General features: G+C 39.0%; 1 protein-coding gene across 1 annotated transcript in view; it reads left to right on the top strand.

The window, feature by feature from the left end:
* Window positions 1-2,841: 2,841 nt before the first annotated feature.
* SLC4A9 (solute carrier family 4 member 9) overlaps window positions 2,842-25,037 on the top strand; it is a 49,570-nt gene continuing 27,374 nt past the window's right edge. Inside the window, exons 1-11 of the mRNA XM_032220446.1 lie at window positions 2,842-3,107; window positions 7,280-7,440; window positions 10,201-10,350; window positions 11,007-11,068; window positions 13,508-13,665; window positions 16,750-16,837; window positions 21,127-21,281; window positions 21,928-22,044; window positions 22,722-22,896; window positions 23,122-23,255; window positions 24,196-24,467. Coding sequence (XP_032076337.1) covers window positions 2,842-3,107; window positions 7,280-7,440; window positions 10,201-10,350; window positions 11,007-11,068; window positions 13,508-13,665; window positions 16,750-16,837; window positions 21,127-21,281; window positions 21,928-22,044; window positions 22,722-22,896; window positions 23,122-23,255; window positions 24,196-24,467 — 1,738 coding nt within the window. The remainder of the gene's footprint in view (window positions 3,108-7,279; window positions 7,441-10,200; window positions 10,351-11,006; window positions 11,069-13,507; window positions 13,666-16,749; window positions 16,838-21,126; window positions 21,282-21,927; window positions 22,045-22,721; window positions 22,897-23,121; window positions 23,256-24,195; window positions 24,468-25,037) is intronic.

Raw genomic sequence — 25,037 nt, 5'->3', positions numbered from 1 at the left:
GCTATTGCTATTGCATTACTTCACTGGAGCTCACAATGGTGTTGCCCTTGGAGATGACTTGAATTGCAGCTGGTACAGAATGTAGCAGCCATCCTGCTGATTGGACAACTTGCCATTTCAGGATAACATTAATCCTTAGGTTGCTGTCTTGGTTCCCAGGAGGCTCTCAGGCTTAATTCAAAGTGCTGGTTTATCAGGTAGAACCAGATCATAACATGCACCACCTTGGCAGACTTGAACTTGCTCATCTTGTCTGAACATCCCAAGGTGCTATGGAGAATTCCCCTCCCCCAAAGGTTGTATATGTGTGTGCACAAGGCTGCACACCTTCTGTGCTGTAGTTCTCATAAAGCAGAATACACTTTCAGAGATTCATTTGGCCTCCTTCCTTTTTGCATTCCACAAGGCCCTTAAAGCCATATTATTCCAATGTTCCTTCACCTTGAATGGTTTGATTCTGAGTATTCCTCGTAGGTGAATATGGTACTGCTTTTATTTTATAGATTATTTCTTTTTATACTTTTTTCTTTGCCACCTAGATTTGCAGTTGGTTTGGATGGTTTGCAAATACGTTAGAATAAATAGAGGAAAATTTATAGCTGTCTTCTCAAAAAAAGGCTTCCCTATGTTTAATCCAGAATATCCATCCTCTCCAGGTTGTAACACTCAGATATGGGGAAGGATAATACTAAAATGCTAAATACAGCCCAATGTAGGTTACTTCATTAGAATTATAGCACAGAGGAAAAGCCTAAACACTTCTTCCTCTTTTTATTACCTTAAAAGGGAGGGAGATGGAATGTTAAGAAATATGAAATACATACAAACGTGATGAGAAATCCAACATCAGTTTGGTCCAATTTGATCCCACCCTACCTGCTAAATGAACAGTTCTCAGATGCCAGAAGACACATGTTTCCTCTTCTTGCAAGTTTGATAACAGCTATAGTTTTTGGCAATGGTTTGCTCTCCAAGCTTGTTTCAATTTAGTTTCTGAACGTTTTGTTACCAGATTACGTAACATCATCAGCAGGATATTCTTGTCCTTATTCTCCTTAGCTTATAAATGTCTTATGTACCAATGTGGCCAGTTGGTCGTGTGATTGGCTGTTTGTTTGGAGCTATATTTAAATTCTGAGCAGCTGATTGGTTCTCTTGTTGATTGATCATTCAAATTGTCTGGTTTCTTACATATTCATATGCTGGATCTAGATCAATATGCTTGTTAATGTTTGTTAGCCAATCATACAACCAATTTACCATACTGCTACACAAGACATTTATAAGCTAAGGAGAATAGGAAAAAAAATTCCTGCTGCTCATGTTACGTAGTCTGGTAATGAAATATTCAAAAACTAAATTGAAACAAGCTAGAAGAACAAACCACTGCCAAAACCTAAAACCGAGCTACAAGCATTTTCCATTATTTCAAAGAATTATAAAAGGAAAAGGTAAGGTTCCTCTTGCACATACGTATGTGCTAGCCATTCCTGACTCTAGGAGGCGATGCTGAAGTGCTGAAGAGCCAGCACTATCTGAAGACGTCTCTGTGGTCATGTGGCATGACTAAATGCCAAAGGTGCACGGAATGCTGTTACCTTCCCACTAAAGGTGGTTCCTATTTTTCTACTTGCATTTTTACATGCTTTTGAACTGCTAAGTTGGCAGAAGCTGGGACAAGTAACAGGAGCTCACTCCATTATGCAGCACTAGGGATTTGAATCGCCGAACTGCCAATCCTTCTGATCGACAAGGTCAGTGTCTTAGCCACTGAGCCCCCACATCTCTTAAGCAAACAAAGCAAACTACGCTGTTTGGCATAGTGATGAAAGACACTGGATTAGAAAGTGGTAAACTTTTAATTGTAGTCCTGTCTTAAACACAAAAGCCAGCAGGATGACTTTGGATCAGATAAACATGCCCTGCTCCAGAAAGTAGGTACTGTTGAGCCACGAAAACATGGGTTTGTTCCTACATTCCTTAGGCACCAGGGTTGACCTAATTGACCAAAACAGTTGTCCCTAGGAGAATTCATACAATCCTGTAAAAAGTATCATCCATCCTGACCTCTGTGAACAGTGTTAATAAGACCACAATTTTATTGCCTATTTACTTAAATGTCATGAGCATACTTAATGTCAAGTCATACTTAAATGATTTGAGCAGGGAGCCTCAGCTTCCCTGATTACATGGATTTAGATGGGATGGATCTGTGTCTGGTCTTAGTTCAGCCATCCAGAAATGCATTTATGGCCAGGTAAATATTCCCAGGAAGTTGCCTACATCTCCTCCACATTGGGAAATTCATTGTTATTCAAAGAGCCCCAATTTCTCTACTTTTTGGAAACCTTTCAGCTTTCCCTGCATTACAAGACAGGATGTGTCAGGTTTCTGCTCTTTTTCCCCCTACCCCCACCTTAACACTTTTCTTGTCTCAAATTTCTCTGGTTCGCAGGACAGCTTGCCCTGTGCACAGTTGTAAACAAGCCCGAGCCTCCTCTATATGAGGTGAGCAGGCTCTGATTGAATGGGCAGAATGGAGCTGTCTAGGTGAGCTCAGACTGGTCTCTTCAGGGCTGAACCTCTCTCCCTTGCAATATTGTTTGGGGTGGTGCTGCCATTTATTTTGGTGGATCTGGCCTGAACTAGTTCCAGTCCCTTATAAAGCCAGGATGACTTGTTGGCTCTGTTCAGCTTCTGCTCTACTGGGACCAAGCAGCTTGCCAAAGAGAGGAGTGGGAGGCCCAGAAGCAATGTGCTGAAGGAAGAGCCCTAATCGGCCCTCATCTCAGAATGTCTGAAACAAGGCTAGTGGGTGCAACAGTGGACTGTCTCGTAGAAATGACAGGAGATTTAATTTCTCAGCCTGACACGAAGAGCAACTGCAGCAGTGCAGACCGGGCACCCTCCAGCATAAATTCTGTGGTCCTCTGCCAAGCCGTCCGCAGAAGTATCTTCAGCTCTAGCACATCTTCAGCAGCTGAGAGGGTTAGCCTGATCCTGAGACAGGAGGAGAAGAATGAAGAAGCAAGCTGTCCCGTACTATTTATACAGCTCTCCGAGCTCTTCAGTACAGCTGAAGGACAGGAATGGAGGCAAACTGCCAGGTAAGTCCCCAGAGACAAAGGTAGAGATAAAAACCCATCCTTTACATGCAGGAGGCTAGGACATTTGGCTAGTTGCCTTGCAAGGATGAAATGATGCTAAAAAGGAGTGGGACTGTCAGAACAAGGTTCTGAAGCTGAACACCAGGATCCCATTCCAAACGATCTGAGTTAACTCACTGCATTTTAAAGTTACACACAAAAGTGTTACCAATAAGGCCATTTTAGTCCAGAACCTACTATTACCTGTCTTCTTCACTGGTGGGAAGTTATGCTGCCTCTCTCCATTTCCCCCTGCTTTTTTCCTCTTTGCATGCATAGATGTGAACAGAAGACCTTTTGCCACATGCACTTCAATATGGAGCAAAGGTGCTCTGGCAGCAGTTCTTCTGGTTGCAATAAGGGCCAATAAGTTGCTTTCATTTCATCCGCGCAATGAATGGGAGACCCTGAAGTCATCCTCAGGCATATCAGATTAAAGTAATAATTTCCCCCTTATTGCAGGCTTGTGCAAAGGCAGCCTCCCCACATTATCTTGGAGTGCGCTGATTGGGAACATAGGCAATACTGGCATGATAAGGATAAGGGGGAACCGAATTGCATGTCAAGCTAGATATCTGCTAGCTAAGGTATGGGTGGGGAGCATGGCAACGCAGTGATGAAGAAATTCCCTTAGAGCAGTAAAGTGGCCTCGTGACCCGTCAAAACTGCGGTCCACAAAAGCGCGCTTGACGAAAGCGCGCATTTGACGTCATCACAGCGCGACGAAAAAAATTAAAAATTGAAATAAAAATAAAATTAAAGCAAGCCGATTCACATAAAGGTAAGGGTTAGGTTTAGGGTTAGGGTTAGGGTTAGGTTAAGGGTTAGGGTTAGGGTTAGGTTAAGGGTTAGGGTTAGGTTTAGAGCGTTAGGGTTACGTTTAGCGTTAGGTTAAAGGTTAGCGTTAGGTTTAGCGTTAGGTTAAGGGTTAGGTTTAGGGTTAGATTTAGGCTTAGGTTAAGGGTTAGGTTTAGGGTTAGGTTTAGGGTTAGGTTTCGGGGGGTTAGGGTAAGGTTTTCGCTTTATTTTTACATTTATCGATCACAGCGCGATGTTTTCGTCGCGCTGTGATGACGTCACGTACGCGCTTTCGTCGAGCGCGCTTTTGTCTACCGCGGTTTTGTGGTGGAACCAAGTGGCCTATATCAGGCAGGATTATGGAACTGATCTGCCACTGCTTTCCTCCTGGAAGTTTTTTATCAACTTCTCAAGGTCTGAGCTTATTTAGCTTCTGAACCTGAGGAAGACAGATCAGTCAGGAACTGTCACCTCTTGGAACCTGCAGACTGAATCAAACTGATCTTAACAAGTTCTGCATCGATATATGTAACTAACTTAAGTTGACCCATCCTCCTCCTCCCCTTTAAAGGTTTTTAAAAACCATCTTTAAAAGAGTATAAGCCATGAAAGATAAAGTAAAACTCAATTGGTAAGATGCAGATTAGTAAAAAAAATATCTAAATATTTGATAATAATATTGTTTTTAACATATCATTAACTGCTCACAAACATATGGGCACATCATTTTTTAAAGGAAACTAAAATTGCTGTTAGCTGTAAAACTAAGAAGACCTGGTTAATATAGTATAAATCTTTACCTACAATGTGAGCTATAATTAATTGGAACAAGACTAAAAATCCAATTTTTCATAAGATTGAAACTTTAAACACAGAAAACCCCTATAATGGGGTCCATATTAAACTAGTCCAAAAATGATTTCCAATTAGAATTATTTTACATCACATGTTTTAAATATAAAGTTATTTTCACATTGAAGCATACATCCAGAACTTGGATAATCATTCTTTCAAAAAACGAATTGAATATTCTTTCCAATAAGTAGCATATAATACTAGCATATAATACCATTGCAGTGGTTAACATACATAGAAGTAATTCTGTATAATTGGAATGAATGCCTGGTTTAATAAAATTTAATCGGAACTTTACAAAGTGCAAATGAAATTCAGCTTTCAAATTTTGTTTCATTCTAATAGGAATTATTTTCCAAAACTGTCCAGTTTGCCACCTTGCCACCAAATGTGAAAAAAACCCCATCCAATATTGAATTTCCAACATTTTTAGAAAAGGAATTTTTCATTTTAATGATGAAAACTGGAGTAATGTGCCAGTAATAGAACATACTGAACCAATTTACTTTATGTGTACTATTTGAAGACGGGTTTTATGCCCTTCTTTAATTAAAATTCCCATTGTTTCATCCCTATTACTTTATTCAATTTTTACATACATTTATAATCATGCAATCCTTGATCTTTTCTGATGCTGAGTCAAAGTTCAGTAATAGTTTAATAAAGTAAGGCCAGTAACTTTCAAAATTGAATGTTGGATTCCCCCAAAATCTCACATGAAGTGAGAAACCAATGGAAAAAGGGGAGTTGCAGGGAATGGTGTAAGTTTTTGGAATTCCAATACATACACACGAATGCCATCAACTTCTAGGCATTCTAAAAGTTATTCTAAAGCTATGTTATTCTAAGATGTTTCCTTCCTTTCCTCATGTTCTATGTAGAGATAAGTCCTTGACTTATGACCACAATTGAGGTTGTTAAATGAAACATTTGTTAAGTGAGTTCTGCCCCATTTTATGATCTTTCTTACCATAGCTGTTAAGTGAATCACTGAAGTTGATGAGTCAGAAACATGGCTGTTAAGTGAATCTGAATTCTCCATTGACATTGCAAAAGGTGATCACATGATCCTGGGAGGTCATAAATATGAACCAGTTGCCAAACATCTGAATTTGATCGCATGATCCTGGGAGGTCATAAATATGAACCAGTTGCCAAACATCTGAATTTGATCACATGATCATGGGGATGCTGCAAAGATCATAAACATGAAAAGCAATCATGTAATATTTTTCAGTGCTGTTGTAACTTTGAACAGGCATTGAACGAGCAGTTGTAAGTCAAGGATTACCTGTACTGGGAACACATGTTCTCCATCTTTTCTATAACTGGATTTCTAATGTGAAAGTTATCACAGTATACAAAGAAATAGAATTCTATTAGCTTTCTTTGTTATGTTGTATAGAGCAGATTCATCCAGGTGAAAAACTCATTCTAGATCTGAAGATGCGTCATCAGCTTTGGTGTGCTGAAATACACCCAACTCTCTTTTTAGTATTAAATATTTCCTTTTCCTTTTAGATAAGGTGGTGGACAAGATGTTAATGGCCATTTTGACCCCTGAGTAACAATAGCACAGGTACAGAAGTAAATGATGCATAGGATACACAGTTAGAACTGCACAGCACTGTGGTAAATGCATACTTATGTGAAAGGTTTTGATTCGAAAATGGTTTTGGTGAAAAGAAGCCTTGGCTTATTTCTATGCCTTTGGTACAAATTGTCTGTAGTCACACAAACTGCATAATAGCAAATAGCACTTGACAAGCTCCAGCTGATGTACAATGTGTGCAGCCAGACACTCCAAGTAGCCCCTTCCCTCAGCCAAGCATTGGCAGTTCACCTCAACCACTGTTTTTAGAAACCAGCCTGGCCCACTGCTGTTTCAATGAGGGTCAGCTGCCTGCTGTTGACCTCAGCTGAGCTGTGCGACAAAGGTTCAGACTTGAGGTCACCGAGAGATTTTGCACTCAGCCATGTTAGACCTCCTATTGATCCTACCCCAGTTTCAGTGATAATATCCTTCCCACGGCCAGAACACAATCATCCAGGATGGGATGTTGTTGCTAATGTCTTAGGAAGGGGCAGATCATTTCTCCTGATTCTTCACTGGTTTATTAATGGTAAAATAAATGCCTAAGGTCTATTTGTGGGGAAGGTATTCTAAAAAATTTACTAGTAATTCAGCAATTTCATGACAGATTTCTTTAGAATGACACTGTTTTGCTAATTACAAGAAAGGATCCTAGAAATGCCCATGTTCATTTTAGAATCTTCTTCTTCCTTGAGCTTGAAGGGGAGGGGGGGACCAATGATATACAGTATATTTTTTTGAAAAGTAATGCTTTGATGATTTATGATCTTGTGCGCCATCAAATTGGTGTCAATTCTTAGTGATTGATAAATTAAAAAATGGAAATACAAATTGTCCTATGAACAAGGGATTTAATTACTTCTTTAATTAAGGTACTTTATTGCAGGTGGATAAAGTTTGAAGAAAAAGTAGAAGATGGAGGAGAACGTTGGAGCAAGCCTCACGTCACAACTCTGCCCCTTCATAGTTTGTTTGAAGTTAGGACCTGTATAAGAAAAGGAACTGTTCTTCTAGACTTGGAAGCTCATAATTTTAAACAAATAGTTGGTATGTAGAAGTATGGGAAAAATAATCTCTGCTTCATGAGGTGTCTTCTATTCTGGAACAAAAGCAACTTCTTCAATGAAAACACTACTTTCTTAATTGGTGTTTGGCTCAGTGTAAGCTTTGGCATTGCGTAGTTTATACAGATTTAACATGGTTCATTTCTGGCCTTCCACATTGATGATGTTCTGCTGAAGTAAAGAATCTAAATGTTTTGCTTAATTTCAAATAAGTTTATATGCAATGAACTATTCAGCTGAACATGGCCATTTATTCTGGTTAGTTAAAGACAATTTGAATAGGATCTCAGTATGGTCTCTCCCCAGCTCTTTAGGGGAGCTTTACTGCTTGCAAGAGTTTCTCTCAATATAGAAATTAAGAGGAAATAGACAATTATGCACATCTGTCAAGTGAAAGTCCAAGATCTTTATATATTTCCCTTTCGGTGGGTATGAATTTCATTTCATTCTATGAACAGTCACTATCTTGTGCTGTATCATTAACTAATTCAAAAAGTTACTTTTGGCTGGATCCATTTGATGTTCATTTTTCTACAGTTCGATTTAAAGCTTTGAATGTATGGTATGTAATATTTTTCAAAACGTTAATGATATAATATAAAAGAAGCACACAGCAAAGAAACACTGATAAATTGTTTACAACTGAAATTTTTTAATCTTCTTGTCACCTGCAAACTTCCCTCTTCACTCAGAGCAAAATGCGATCCTCACAATGACAGGGAAACACCAGAAGAATAATTTTCCCAGAAGTAGCAAGAAAAAAAATGACTCAAGAATCTTGAACTTCCAGTAGCCTTGTATCTCAAGACACCTTCTTGTTCCCCCTCTTCCTTGTTCTTGTGCACTGTTAAATCCTTCTACCACTTTTTCTAAAGAAGCAAGGGATGATGGCTCTCTCATTTTTTTTGCATGGAGACACCTATATTTAAGGCAAACGTTAAACATAAACTTGGTTGGAATCCTCCAGTTCATTTACTTGGGCAGTATTTAGCAGAATGTGTGTATATGAATAAGCTCATTAAAATATCTAGCCATGGATGCTTAAAAAAGGACAAGTACTTTTCTCAAAAATGTGCTTGATATGAAATATAGGATTATTTGAATTATTTTCTTGTAAGGAAGAAGCAAGCTAACAGTAAATACAGCCTAATCAAGAAACCACCAAAAACATCCCCATGAACAGTGACAGGGCAAACAACTAGAACATAAAATGATGGCAAACTCCACTCCCTTCTAGCACTGATGATGTTACCTAGTTTGGCAATGAAATGATTGCAAGACAACAATTATGCTAAAAAAAACCAAGGACATATTTCCTTATGGTGAGAGAGAGAAAGGAAAAAAAAGTGCTGTTCTTGTAGGAAGTAGGCTAAAGCCTTTAGGGGAGGGGGAGGGAGGGAGGGAAAGAGAGTGAGAGAAAGAGAGGGGGGAGAGGGAGAGAGAGAGAGAGATGCCACTAGGATAAGTAAAATAAAATATGCAAAGTCTATGCTTCTTGAGCTGCATAGTCAACAGAACATGCTATAGTGCAGTGTTTCTCAACCTTGGCAACTTGAAGATGTCTGGACTTCAACTCCTAGAATTCCCCAGCCAGCGAATGCTGGCTGGGGAATTCTGGGAGTTGAAGTCCGGACATCTTCAAGTTGCCAAGGTTGAGAAACACTGCTATAATGTATTCTCAGGATCCAGAAAGATAATGTAATCTGTCCCAAATCAGTGTCTGTTCCATGTCAATCCAGAAGCAGTCCTATTCAAACATGTCTCCAGACCCACACTGTGATTTGGAAAAACAGAAACACCATCATCTCTCAAGAACTAGTTTGCTTTACTTTACTTTATTAGTCTAATCAAATTTGAGGGAAAGCCATGGCATGCCAAACCCACATAATGGGTTTGCATATCACGTTAAGCCACAGCGAGGTTTGTTTGGCTTTGGATTAGAAAGTTAAATGAATCCCAACAATGTAATTTTAAACCATAGCATAGTCCATTGTGGAAACTCCTCTCTGCGGTTATAAAATAGGCACTACAGCATGTAAATCAGGCAATGAGTCAACAGAAGAACAAATGGTAGAGGAAAGTTAGATAGATTCCAGAAACTCCATCCTACTGTGTTTACTGGGGACAGTGGTGGGATTCAGCCAGGTCCGGGAGAACCGGTTGTTAACTTTCTAAGCAGTTTAGAGAACAGGTTGTTGGAAGAAATCTCATTTTGTTTTCCCCCACTTTCCAGGGCTAATCCTGTAAGGAAGGCAGGAAGGAAACATTCTGGTGTTGTTTCTAGCCTCATCTTTATTGCCCTGCTTACAGAAACTGCCTCTCCGGTTAACCCTCATTACATTATAACAGCTCAGGCAAAGCGCCCATCGACCTGAGTGATGTTGAGTTGGCCATGCCCACACAGTCACATGACCACCGAGCCAGGCCTACCCAGCTGGTCATTAGGGCAGAGAACCGGTTGTTAAATTATTTGAATCCCACCACTGACTGGGGAGTATTTTTCCTGTTACACTAAATCTTAAAGGTTGCAAGTTTAATTTAGTAAGGGAATCAATGCTGTTATTGAAATTGTTTGATTCCCTTACCTCCAGTATATGGATTTATTTCTATTTTATTAAAACAATTGCTAATTAACATAGAGTTATTGATACAAAATGCCTTTCAATGAAGTTCAAAAGGTAGATATGATTGCAGGAAAGGAAGTGATTTAGTAGTTTCAACATGTGTTCATTTTATGTTCAAGAAAAAGTGATTGATATCCAGATAGAGAAACAGGCCTTCAAGCCGGAACTCTTGAAGAAACTTACCTATGTCTTACTCCTCAAACCTTATCATCATGCAACCAAATCTCAACTGAGGATGCTTTTTGAAATGGTCAAGTCCCCTTGTGCTGGTAAGTAACTAGCATTTTTTTTCTTACTGCCAATTCAAATATGAAGCTTAGATGCTATGTAGCTGCCCCCTCTTATGTCAGCCATAAGCAGCAGGAGAAACTCCATAGTTTAACACTGATATTTACATGTTAATGGTAGCAGTATAGCATTTGCTCCAGCTTTTATCAGCACATTTTTAAACTATGCATCTCATGCTAAACTATGCTAAAGAGTATCCTTCCCATTTTCTTGTCCCTATAATTACAACATGAGGAAATAAGCAAGCATTGCAGAGATGCCCCTAGACGCCTAGAGCGCTGACAGAATGGGATGAAAAGGACTCTTCAAACAGAAGAGAGAGTACAATAAATAATTCTTACAATGCTAATATACAACCTGAACCCTTTGCAAAGTTAGGCAAAAATTCTGAAGGCAGATGAATGTGAAGGTGGCAAAGCAGAAAACAGTACAAATTGAAGTCAGCAAGAATAGCACGGGCAAAGGTCCAGTATGTTGTTAAAGTGGTTATAGGTTGGATTAAAATAATTTAAAGGACTTGAAGGTTATAATGCATTGTAATTAAAATTGCAATTACTGTGGAAGTAACTCATAATTAAGCTACACTATATATGAAACATCATTGATCCCTTATTCTTTTTTTAAAAAAATGTTGCAGATAGGGCTAACAGACATTCAGATGCAAAGTGTGAGGTCTCAGAGGTACCATTAACGGAACAGGTAAGCAATGGTGTTAAATGTACAAATGAGGGTGTGTGATAAAATGGTGGGGCTATCAAGTGAAGGATGTTACTATAAGACACACAAACATCAACATTAGAAACAGTGGTCTAAGTGTGGTCTAACCAGAGCAGAGTGGAAAAATTACTTCCTGTGATCCAGACTGAGTATCCTGTTAATGAACTTGGTAGTATTTGCTTGTTGAGCAACTCACAATCTGTCTCATATTTAACTTGTAATTGAGAAAGACATCCAGATCACTTCCACATAAAGTACAACCAAACCAAATACTTGCACTTTTATTTTGCTTACCCAGATTAGGAAAGGATAATAGCTGATGGCTTTGAATAATTTTACTAACTTAATCTATCAAGCATTCTTGATAGATATCTATCAAGATATCTATCAAGATATCAGCACCTGGAGGCATCATGCACTCTGCAAAACTATTTTGCCTTAGTTCCTCTGGAGCAGTGGTGGGTTGTAGGCGGTACGCCCTGGTACTGGCGTACCAGTGCCTGCCGAGAACACCGGGTACCATTCCGGTATGGTGCTCTGGAGGGCTCGCCCGCCCAAACTCCTTACCTGTATTTGACCTCTTCAGCGCTTCCGCACATGTGCACGGAGCGTAAGGCGCCTGTGCAATGCTCTGCTGAGCAGCTGGAGTGTCATGGAGGCGTCGTGGAGGTAAGGACCCGTGTGCGCATGCTGCGCACATGCATATGGGGGACGCTGGGCCCCATTGCACCATACCGGTTGCAATAGCACCTGGAACCCACCACTGCTCTGGAGACAGAATCATTCACCACTACAACAGTCTCTAGTTTCTCAAGGTGACTTCTACTGTCAATCAGCAGAGTAGCAGGCATTAGTTTGAGCTCTTCCTCTCCTTCTGTCTCTTCTGACTCTCTTGCCAAACTCCTATTTTCTCCTGTTTGCTCAACCTATCTAATTTGAGGTTTATCACATTCGGAAAGTTGAAGCTTTATACTTTTATCGAGGGTACAAGAAGCCATAAACACCTCTCACCCTTTTATTTTACAAAAATATAATTTATCATTTTTTATTATGGTAATAGTATAGTAATATATGTTTATTTTTATAAGAATAACATTGCATTCTAATGTCAGACATGTAAGATGCTCTATGTGGGGGTTTGGGAACAGATTAACAATCAAGATCAGAACGGTTGGGTACAATAGAACAACTAAGAGAGGATTACACAGAAAGCAGGTAACCATGTCATGCAAATAATGTTCATATCGTGAAAGCCATATCATGAATAAGAGATGTGTGCTGTGCAGCATTGTCGCCACACTGGAGGACCGCTCATGTGTCCTTGGCCAAATTGAAAGGAAAACACCAGGCAGAGTTCCTCGGGATGCGCGAGCTTCGAAGTACATTCAAAGACCTCTTTTATTAGAAAAGTTAGTTACAGCGTCATCAAAAGGAGCGTATCAAAAGGCATATATAATCACACATGGTACAAGTAAACTAATGAAAAGTCACAGCATTCTACAAATAAACCAATAGAAAATCACAGCTTCGCATAGGGAGGGCAGAGGGGGAATAGAAAGTTACAAGCTGCATGGCATTGGGAGGGGAAAGGGCAGGTGTGGGAGTAGCTGGCTCACATAGTTCATGAGGCTGCATAGTGAGTCCTGACTTTTAGGCCAGAAAGATGTTTCTGGTACGATGTCTCTCCATCCCTGTGTGTGTGTATGTGTTTCAGGCAGGCAAAACCCACCCTGCACACACACACACACAGAAGGATTCCAACAGTGCTGTTGATGTAACACTGGGTATATTTTCAACATTCCATATAAACCTGTAAAACTCAGGGTTCAAGTGCCAGTTCTGGCTTTCCAAAATTGACTTTGCTTTTGGAAGCCAGCTGGGAAGATTATAAATGATGATCACACAATGGCAAGATTTTGCAACTGTCGTAAATGCAAGCCAATTGCCAAGCACCCAAATTATGACCACATGACTCTGAGGATGGTACAGTGGTTGTAAATTTGATAATGGGTTGTAGGTTACATTTTCTGAAGCTGACGCAACTCCAAACTATGGTTAAATGAACAGTTATAAGTCAAGGGCTACCTTATATCAATAATATATCATTTTATAAAAACTCTCTTTGAGGGAAGAGCTTTTTCTGTGCTCTTCACAAGGTTTGCAATCCTTCTTCCTGTTATAAATGAAGTACAACTAATGATGATCAGGCTGTGTTAATGGCAGTGAAGGATGACAGTATTTTCTCAGGAATTCTCAGGAATATTCTAGTATCTTGCTGTTGCTTTCTGCATTCTGGAAATTTGCCAACTGATGAACTGCATCTGATGAAATAAGCAACAGTTCACAAAAGGTTATGCTGTTTAATATAATTAGTCTCCTCCTGATTTTTGGTTTCTTATTCTTAATTTCTTTTCACTGCAGCTAAAAAATCGGTTTAAAAAGAAAATTCCAGCTGGAACTGAAGTGGCCAACATTCTTGTAGGAGAAGCCTCTTTCCTAGAAAAGCCCTTCATTGCTTTTGTACGCCTGCAAAACTCATTGCTTCTTGGAAGCTTGACTGAAGTTGCTTTTCCTAGCAGGTAATCAGAAAGAATAGAAAAGGGGTCAGATGATCTTTATTAAAGACTTTTAGTGGAATAGCAGATTTCAGGTATGCTTGAATGGAGCAATTCCCTATTAGCATCAAGCATCTCAAATGAAGCTACCTTTGGAAATTAACACAGTCAACTATCTTCTGATATATAATTAGAGCAGCGGTTCACAACCTGTGGATCGCGACCCCTTTGGGGGGTCGAATGACCTTTTCACAGGGGTCGCCTAAGACCATATTTTCGATGGTCTTAGGAACCAAGACACCTGTGTGCCAGTGTTTGGCGCCAGGGGAGCGGAGGTGGCAGGTGGCGGCAGGCGCTGCCTTGCAAAAGGGTGGGGCTACCTGACAGGAGTGGTGGCACATGGACACATCACCCAGCCAATTGGGACATGAGAGGCACCGGTGGGTGGATTGGACAGCTGAGTGGGGAGAATTGAGTGCCTGAGCGCTGGTGAGGCAGCGCCCTGAGAGGAGGCCAGGCTGAGTTCGGTCTTCCAGCAGTGAGGGGAGGGGAGGGGACGCCAGGAAGCTGAGAACCGAGGCGGGAAGGATGGCGACAATGTTCCTTCCGCCTCCTAGGAGATTTGGAAGTTCACCCAGGCACTCTGTAGCAACTGGCTCCAGACGTTTGGGTTTTCCCTTTTCTGTAAAAACTTCTGTCCATTCACAAGGAGACCCGCCTTCGTTTCCTTCCCGCGATATCTATGAATGAATGAGTGGTTGGAAAACTTGGGAGCAAGAGGATTCCAGGAATTTAGGGAGGGAGGGTGAAAAAAGGTAGCTGTCACAAAACATCTTCAGCAGCCGCTTTGAAAAAAAATAAAGCATTACATCTTTTTAGTTTTAAGCTTCCATGCTTAGAATAGAATGGAATGGAATAGGAAAATGGAATGGGAATGGGAAGGGGAATAGGAATGAAATAGGAATAGAATGAAATAGAAATGTTTATTGGTGAAGTGTGATAGGACACACAAGGAATTTGTCTCCAGTGCACCAACTCACAGTGTACATATAAACAGCAATAGGTCATAGGTCATAATAATAGTTACAATCATTAGTTACAAACAACAATTGATACATCATAAAGAACCAATAGGACAAGATGAAAAATAGGAGGGGATATCCAACCTAGTACTGTATTTCTCTTTGACCCACTTTTTTTACTGTCTTTCTTCTTCTCCATTTTATTTTTATTTTGTTACCAACTGAAATGTTTCATGGACTTTTTGTAACAAGGTTAGAGGTTATATTATATTATATTATATTATATTATATTATATTATATTATATTATATTATATTATATTATATTATATTATATTATATTATATTATATTATATTATATTATATTATATTATATTATATTATATTATATTATATTATATTATATTATATTATATTATATTATATTATATTATTATATTATATTATATTATATTATATTATATTATATTATATTATATTATATTATATTATATTATATTATTATATTATATTATTATATTATATTATTATATTATATTATATATTATTTTCATTAGCAAACCATTTCACAATATATAATTACATATTATTTTTGTGATTAGCAATAGCAATAGCAGTTAGACTTATATACCGCTTCATAGGGCTTTCAGCCCTCTCTAAGCGGTTTACAGAGTCAGCATATTGCCCCCAACAACAATCCGGGTCCTCATTTTACCCACCTCGGAAGGATGGAAGGCTGAGTCAACCCTGAGCCGGTGAGATTTGAACAGCCGAACTGCAGAACTGCAGTCAGCTGAAGTAGCCTGCAGTGCTGCATTTAACCACTACACCATCTCGGCTCTAATTAATCACTATGCTTTAATTATGTTCAATTTGTAATAATGAAAATATATCCTGCATATCAGATATTTACATTATGATTCAAAACAGTAAAATTACAGATGAAGTAGCAATGAAAATAATTTTAAGGTTGGGGGTCACTACAACATGAGGGACTGTATTAAAGGGTCGCGACATTGGGAAGGTTGAGAATAGCAATAGCAATAGCAGTAGACTTATATACCGCTTCATAGGGCTTTCAGCCCTCTCTAAGGGGTTTACAGAGTCAGCATATTGCCGCCCCAATCTGGGTCCTCATTTTACCCACCTCGGAAGGATGGAAGGCTGAGTCAACCTTGAGCCGGTGAGATTAGAACCGCTGAACTGCAGATAACAATCAGCTGAAGTGGCCTGCAGTACTGCACCCTAACCACTGCGCCACCTCGGCTCTTAACTAGAGGACTTCAGCCTGCTCACTTGCCACACTTAAACATTCAGTTGTGGCAGTTGGATGTTGCCTAAATTAATTAGTATATCAGCCAGATAAAATGTGTCTGCATCAATGCAGCTCTGATTCCTAGTCTTGCATTCTCCAAGTGTTTAGGTATGTTCAGAAAGAAGCTATGGGGAATACTTAATTTGAATTCTTTGATTTTGATGATCTAATGATCCTTTTCAATTTCTGGCCTTTCTGAAATGTTCTTCTTAGTGGAACATGGAAGCACAAACTAAGTTGCTGTTCCTATCCCAGGCCTAACAGACAGTGGCTGAGCTCGCAACACAAGACTTATTGAAGAAGCCTGAGTTCACACATAACGTAAAAACAAACCATTGTTTGTGAACTACAGAGGGTAGACTCAACAAGGCCAAATAATAGATGTAATTCCTCACTAAATGGAGGAACAAGCCTAGAACTAGTTATAAAAGAGACCAAGTCTTTATGGTGTCTGAGGTTCTCTGTTCTAGCTGGGCTCAAGGGCAATTGTGTTCTCCATTGTGATTACACAGTTTAGACAAAAAACCTCAAAAGTTCTTCCAGATTAAAAATGAATTTATCAGTGCAGGAACCAGGCATCTAAACTCTATTTTCCTTTCCAAGTCTTCCAACATCTCCCACTTTCACAGTTATTTAGCTGTGTGTAGGATTCTGGTCTCAGTGGTCAAGGAAAATGAGCATTACTGACTTCCTTACTTTCTTGTACACTGCCATTCTCAAAGGCTCTGTATATAGTGGTGCCATTTATGATTTTTGTGTATTTGTTTGTAGATTCCTCTTTATCCTGTTGGGTCCCAGAGCCAGATTGAAGGCCTACCATGAAATTGGCAGAGCAATGGCAACTCTCTTAACAGATGAAGTAAGTTTGGTTGCTGCTAAACTTCCTTGGTCAAGTTAGGATAGAGTAGGGTGGCATTAATGCCTAGAGAGGAAGACAGCAATTGTTCAATATGTCCAAGACCAAGCTTCAAGTTGCGAAATAAGGGGGTAGACTAAATCTGGCCATAGAAGGCTTTTTGTTAATTTATTCTTTCATACTTCCTTGTATTGCTAGATTTTCATTTAAACTGTGATATGAACAAAGTCTGATTTCTTCTTCACTGGAAGCAGAATAATATAATTTAATAAATCACAAGTCATCCTCTATTCCATTTCTAGTATATAAAATTAATTCTAGAAGCAGTGAAGAGCAATAGCAAATATCTTTTTAATAGGGAAATGTAACAAATGCAGGATTTGGCTTGAAACCTGATTCAGAAAATTGTTTAATTTACCTTTGACAGATTAGGAGGCTAATGAATTTGAGTTAAAAGTTGAATCTAAATCTCCTTTCAGAAATCTGAAAGTTTATGACTCCCATTCTTCTCCCATATATATATATATATATGAATGATAGCTTCCATAAATTCCATAATTTTGAAGGAACCAAATTAATCTCCAAAACTGAACACTTAAACAAGAGAATAATTATGGAAGCTATCGAAATAGAGAAACACCCCACAACATGAATAAACGTGATGATATCTCTCGCCTACCAGACATCTGGAAACCAGCCCTAGTCAACAAATGAGCCCCACCTACCACTCAAGCCGTTACAACACAAAACAACAACGGACACACAGCCAGCACCAATCAACACCCATCTACCAATCATGATACAACCACACAGCCTATCAATCCACTTACTGAAACAAAGCCAGCACCCCACACACCCCCACCAAGATTTATAGAAAGACAGCAGCTCCGACCACGCTTTAAGCCGAAAACACCAGCCTGAAGATGGCGAGTGAGACCTCGCCTAAACATTGCCAAGACAATCTCAATCTTACACGGGAAAAGACCCGAATAAAACAAGACCAGCATACCTACACCACATATATATTAGTGGAGATGAGATGCAGTCTTGGACACAGATTGGTTTTGAAATCAGAGGCCACCCTTTAAATAATATTTAGATCACTAGAAGAACTCCGAGATTCCTTCCATATGATTCTATGAGTCAATACTGTAAGAATGAAACTGGTCATGTCGGACCTCCTAGTGCTCAATAGCTAATATAACATCTAAATCGCCCTTTAGAAGAAGGCAGTTTTTGCAAAAGACCCAGTCCAATATAGAATCAAACTTGTAGTATGAGGATAAATATAGAAAAAAAGGAAGGTGTGCTGGCATAGCTCCATAAATTAGACCTGGTATAAAATTTGGACAAATGAAGCATGGAATTGGAATTCATTTCTCAACACATATTGATATAATCGCAAATATAAAGGAACTCATATTCTCAACCTGAATCAGAAATGAAGAACTTGTATTTAGATTGGAAGTCTAACTATCAACAGTTACGTAAACTGTTATGTAAACAAATATCAAACATCAAGTCAAGAATAGATAGTACTTTAATCTCACTTAACATTTGTTTACATATTAACAAATAAACAACTGAAATTACAATCAGTTATGTTTCACTATTGTTAGGTATTTATAATCCATTGCCCTCATCACCTTTCACCTTAAAATGGAGATTTAATATTTTGTTTCTCACGTAAACAATTACACTGAAGCAAAAATTTATTATATAAAACATCATGAAAAAATTATCAGAAAAGATTTCAGAAGTGTGACTAGTAGTAAAATTTAAAATATCAAATAGATTTTTAAAAATAGACACTATTTGCAAAACTGATGAAGAATATTTACATATAAAATATTAAGAATGTTTAGGATTGAAGATATTGAAAGTGAGAATTAGAGAAATTTAATCTTCTTAAAATGTAGGTATTATGACTTTGGAAATGATTCTTCATTTTTTTTAATTTTTGTGATTATAAAAATATAAATCTCATTGTATTAGTATAATAATCTGCCCCACTGAGCAAAGGAAAAGATTCATAGAATGCTTTTTATAGAATAATCTTCCAGTTATGGGTCTAGTATCATGTTCCAATGGCTAATGACTCTGAGCATCTATAAATCAGGTTATAAACATAAAAGTATAAAATCAAAATCTGATGATATATCAACCTAAATAAATAGGAAGAGCATCATTTCAAGTCCAATAGTAAAGGAGCAACATTGCAATAACAACCCACAAGGTCTGCTTGAACCCAACCTTCTTGGATAGGCACCTACTCCCCGGAGAAGGCAGTCTTGCAGATATTCAGGATCTGAATTATATAGGACTTTAACAATAACTACCAGCACCTTGAATTGCACCCAGAAGCCAACCTTCAACCCCTTGTACCTCTTGAAGTAGCAAGGTCATATGAGCATGTTATGCAAACCATTGCATTAGCTGCCATTTCCAATTGCTCTTCAAAGGTAGCCCTACTAGAATGTGCTGCAATAATCCAGGCAAAGCCAATTGCTTACACAATCAGCCTAGCCAATATTGTTCACAGCTGCTCTGTCCTGTTTCACCTGCTATTTTGCGAATTTGGACAACCCAGATTCTTTTTGCATTAACTTTGCAAACGTTTGGTCTAATGGTGAAGGCATAAGGCTAGAATGCCAGAGGCTGTGAATTCTACTCCTGCCTTTGCCATGAAAAACAACCTTGGACCAGTCATTCTCTCTCAGCCCAAATTACCGCACAGTGTGGTCATTGTGAGGACAATAAGAGGAAGAGGGTATCTTTACTGCCTTATGTTATTTGTAAAAATAATAAAGGTGAGCTATAAAGTTTAAAACAACCTTAAATGGGTTAAAAACTTGATTGGCAATGTATAATCCTAATTTCCCATTACTTCTTTTAAAAAGTGTTACTTTTAGACTCAAATTATCCTACAGCATAAAAATGCCGTGTGAAGAAAGGTTAAAATTTTATAACCATCTTAATAATTTTCAGATATGACTTGCAGCTTTTAAGGCAGAAAGTACAATAAGGTAAAGGTATAGATTCCCCCGCACATGCGGTCTAGTCATTTCCAGCTCTAGGGGTCGGTGCTCATCTCTGTTTCTAAGCCAAAGAGCCAGCGCTGTCCGAAGATGTTTCCATGGTCATGTGCTGGCATGACTCAATGCCAAAGGTGCACCAAGAGCTGTTACCTTCCCACCAAAGTGATCCCTATTTTTCTACTTGCATTTTTATGTGCTTTGGAACTGCTAAATTGGTAGAAGCTGGGAGAAGTAACGGGAGCTCACTCTGTTACCCGGTGCTAGGGATTCCAACCACTGAACTGTCAATCTTCTGATCTTCAGCATCTTAGCCACTGTATCCCTCAAAAACACAATAGAGCTATAATAAAATATATCATATCATGATATGAAAAGGAAATTTAATAATTCTCTAATTGGAGCTATAGTGCTATTTTTACTTAAGCATCTGCATTTCATTAAAGAAATTAAAAGAAATATGTATATCTACTGATAAAAGTGAAAGGCATGAAAATAGCAAGTAAAAGTTTCCATTAACTGCAATTAAGGTAAAAATAATCTAGGAATCTTTCCCCATACACTCAGTGGCATTTAACTGTTTGTATTGATTTTCTTCTGAGATAAAAAAGATGAATTTATTGTCATGTTTCCTTTAGAGAACTATTCCCCTAACATTAAAATAATTTAAACCACAACTAAAATTCCAATTATTTCAAATATCATAGATGTCTTAAAACATATAGGGAATACATCAGTCTTGCTTCCATTATTTGAATTTCAGTGAAACATAATACTGTATGTCATCTTCTTAAGATAGCAATTTGTATTTAATTCTAGCTATTCAAAATGTCTTAATTTTCACTGCTTCTGTGAAAAAAGCATTCAACCCCTTCTGGGTTTTCTGATTTATTTTTTCTTTCTATTTTTGCCACTGAATATTGTGAGAGCTTTTTGTGGATCCTACTGACAATTTGAATGAACAAATGCATCAAAATTTGGTTCATCTTTCTTTCATTGCTGAAAGAGGAAAAAGGAAGGATTGAGTCAAATGAATACATGAACAAATGAAGTCCTACCAGATTTGTTACTTCGTTGCATAGTTTTATAAATTCTGTGCTGGCAATCCCTCTTTCCAAGTCTTTCTCTCAAGTTATGTAAGCTGAGTTTTGGTTTGCTTTGCTAAGCCAAGGAAGCCATTTTTCACAAAGCTGTTTTCTCTTACCGTGCTATTCTTGCTTAAAAAAAATACCTAGAACTAATGATATTGCCTTCCAGCTTTTCCAGAGAATTGCTTGGAAAGCAAAAGATACTGAAGACCTTGTTGCAGGAATTGATGAGTTTCTGGATGAGCTGACTGTCTTACCACCAGGCAAATGGGATCCAACCATTCGAATTTGTCCCCCCAAAAGTTTGCCCTCAGCACAGAAAAGGTATCCTACTGAAAAGAGGTGCAGATGGAGAAAAATGTGTATTGCGTTTGACAAATCTAAGGAAATCTGATTAAAATTTTGGTGGAAATTATTGTACTATTATATGGTTTATCTGGATATAAATCCATGTAATCTCCATAAGCATTGGTACTTATGTGTTGCTGAGATGTTCCATTTTACCAGCTCTGTACCTGTTGCTGAAAAATGTGCTGTTTTTCCACCTATCATAATGACCTCTGCAATCCTAGCTGGCTGAGGTTGTGAAAATGTCACCGTTTCCATTTATATCCAGAGAATATATTTGTGTCACTCATGATATGCAACTTAACCATATGAGAAATCTGTTTTCTCCTGCAATTTGATTATTTCTTAGAAACAAGATCGTATGAGGAAGCATGTGGCTCTATTTTGATACAGTACCACTTCAGAATATATATGAATTCCCCCATTGGCTTTCTCTGATATTGTGTTTTGATATGTTGCTTAGATGATGAGTTGCATTGGAAGTAACAGAAATAGCTGGAGTTTGGTTGTAAGAACCAGAATATGATATTTAGCTCAGAATCAATCACCATCATTATAATATCGCTGGTGTGTACACAAAACGGCTGTATTATATACTATACTATCCCTGTTACATCCTCAGAATCTCCATGTGCATCCGTGACAGGAGTCCTCATGCTAATGGAAACAAATCTGCTGTGGATGACCGACAGGCTCATGGACACCAGTATATAAGTGAAGAGCTGGAGAAGACTGGAAGGTAAAAGTCACAGAGGTTTGGCTGGGGAAATGGGTTCCACCACAAAACCGCGGTAGACTAAAGCGCGCTCGACAAAAGCGCGTACGTGACGTCATCACAGCGCGACGAAAACATCGCGCTGTGAGCGGTAAATTTAAAATTAAAGCGAAAACCTTACCCTAAACCCCCCAAACCTAACCCTAACCCTAACCCTAAACCTAACCCTTAACCTAACCCTAAACCTAACCCTAAACCTAACCCTTAACCTAACGCTAACCCTAACCCTAACGCTTAACATAACCCTAAACCTAACCCTAACCCTTAACCTAACCCTAACCCTAACCCTAAACCTAACCCTTACCTTTATGTGAATCGGCTTGCTTTAATTTAATTTTAATTTTAATTTAATTTATTTTTAATTTTTTTTGTCGCGCTGCTGATGACGTCAGGTACGCGCTTTCGTTGAGCGCGCTTTAGTGGACCGCGGTTTTGACGGGTCACGGGGGAAATGACAGCATGGATGTCTCTCTCTTCACTGTATAGCTGCAGGGGAGAATTGCACTGCCCTGCAAAGAGAGTCAGTTTGAATTCTCTTCTATCCTTTCCCCAAAGGTACAAGTTTAGAAAGAAATATAAGCTATCCAAAGTATATATATAGTATAGCATTTTTTTAAAAAAAATAAGTCTTTTTCTTGCAGGCTATTTGGAGGGCTATTAAAGGATATCCAGCGAAAAGCCTCTTGGTATGGCAGTGACTTCTCTGATGGCCTCAGCCTCCAGTGTCTCTCAGCCATCCTCTATATCTACCTGGCTACAGTCACCAACGCAATCACCTTTGGAGGAATGCTGGGAGATGCCACAGATAACATGCAGGTCTGTGCAAAAAGCTGGTAGCCTGCAATCCTTCTGTAACTTTCATTACTTTTCCTCACCGCATCAGTCTTTAGTCTTATGTACATTCCTACCAATGTTAGTAGGCCATCAGTTTCATATTGCTATGTAGTTATGCCACTTGGCTGACTTGTATCCATTATTTGAGAGCTGGCATGATGCTAATGTTCAACCAAGCAAAGCCATGTGGTTCCTCATATGTTCTAGGGTGTCCTGGAAAGCTTCCTGGGTACTGCCTTCGCCGGTGCATTTTTCTGCCTATTTGCTGGGCAGCCTCTCACCATCCTGAGTAGCACTGGGCCTGTTCTTGTCTTTGAGCGTCTTCTGTTCTCCTTCAGCAAGTAAGTAGGGCTTCAAATTGGTATGCATGTTGGGAACAAGCCTTCATTGGATTGGATTGGATTTATTTCATTTATATGCCGCCCTTTTCCCCGAAGGGGACTCAAGGCGGCTCACAATTCAGTCAGGGAAAGGGGTACAGACAGGGGATAAAAAGACGAACATAACAGTACACAATTTAAAACACACAACAACCATACCATTCGAGGAGGGGGGCAGAAGCTCTTTAGCCCCAGGCCTGTTGGAATAGCCAGGTTTTAAGGGCTTTGCGGAAGGCCTGGAGGGTGGTGAGGGTTCGAATCTCCACGGGGAGTTCATTCCAGAGGGTCGGAGCAGCCACAGAGAAGGCTCTCCTCCGGGTAATCGCCAGTCAGCATTGGCCGGCGGATGGAATTCGGAGGAGGCCTAATCTGTGGGATCTGATCGGTCTATTGGAGGCAATTCATGAACTCTCTTTCCTTGAGCCTTATCAAGGTGTTTGGGGATCATGTAAGATTTGCAGTGCCTGTGCCTGTTGACTAGTCAATACTCATGCTTGCAGTTTGGATCTGTCATTATGTCTTTCCACTCTGACCTGAACACTGTTACTTGTTGGTAATTTAGAACAAAACACAATTGTGGTATAGTAAAGTCAAAATAGATTTAATATGTCACACAACTTTTTAGTGACTTGATATATATCTAGGTCAACTTGGTTTGATAAATCTTATTAAGGTATGTCAAACCTTGATGAGTCAAGCTGCAAGGCAATAAAAGCCAATGGGAATTCATTATTGGTGATTGAATCTGGTCTCTTAATAGGCAAAAGAGAGCCATTCTAAGGGAAATTCTTCAGTTTAATTTGGGATTGGGGGATTAACTGTCTGGCTAAGAGCTCAAGCTTCATTTTAGAAAACTAACCTGCTTAGAAATATGACTGTTTTGGCTCTTCCCTCCTCCCAGAGACCACAGCTTGGATTATTTAGAATTCCGCCTCTGGATTGGCTTGTGGGTGGCCTTCTTCGGCCTTATCCTGGTGGCTACCGAAGCTAGTTACTTGGTGCAATACTTCACACGCTTCACTGAGGAAGGCTTCTGTGCCCTCATCAGTTTCATTTTCATCTATGATGCCGTGAAGAAGATGCTGTCCCTGGTGGAACATTACCCGGTCAATTGGGAGTATAAAATCAACGACATCATCTTGTATAGCTGTACCTGCCATCTGACTGAGACAGGTAATATGAGCAACCAGTGATGTTATGGTGAAAGGATGGGCTAGTGATAGTCATCTTTAGATGGCAAGAATTCTTGCCAAATACATGGGAAAGTAATTGTTAACATATTTATAAATTGTAATATACAGGTAGTCCTTGATTTACAACAGTTCGTTTGAAGATACAATGGCACTGAAAATTGTGACTTATGGCTGTCACAGCATCCCCATTGTCAAATGATCAAAATTCAGACATTTGGCAACTGATTCATGTTTATGATGGTTGCAGTGTCCTGGGGGTCATGTGACCTTCTGACAAGCAAAGTCAATGGGGAAGCCAAATTCACTTAACAACCGTGGCAAGAAAAGTGGTAAAATGGGGCAACATTCACTTAACAACTGCCTCACTTACCAATATAAATTTTGGGCTCAATTTTGGTCATAAGTCAAAGACTACCTATAAAACACACACACACACATACAGACACACACACACACACACCATAACTCCAAGGCAATGAGCAACATAAAAAAAGTATAAAACAACTGTAAAAATGAAATCTTTTTTCTATTTATCTTTTTTTTTATTTTT

Source organism: Thamnophis elegans, chromosome 6 (genome assembly GCF_009769535.1).
Source record: "Thamnophis elegans isolate rThaEle1 chromosome 6, rThaEle1.pri, whole genome shotgun sequence".
Classification (NCBI taxonomy): Eukaryota; Metazoa; Chordata; class Lepidosauria; order Squamata; family Colubridae; genus Thamnophis; species Thamnophis elegans.
This window is presented reverse-complemented; position numbering and strand designations above follow the sequence as displayed.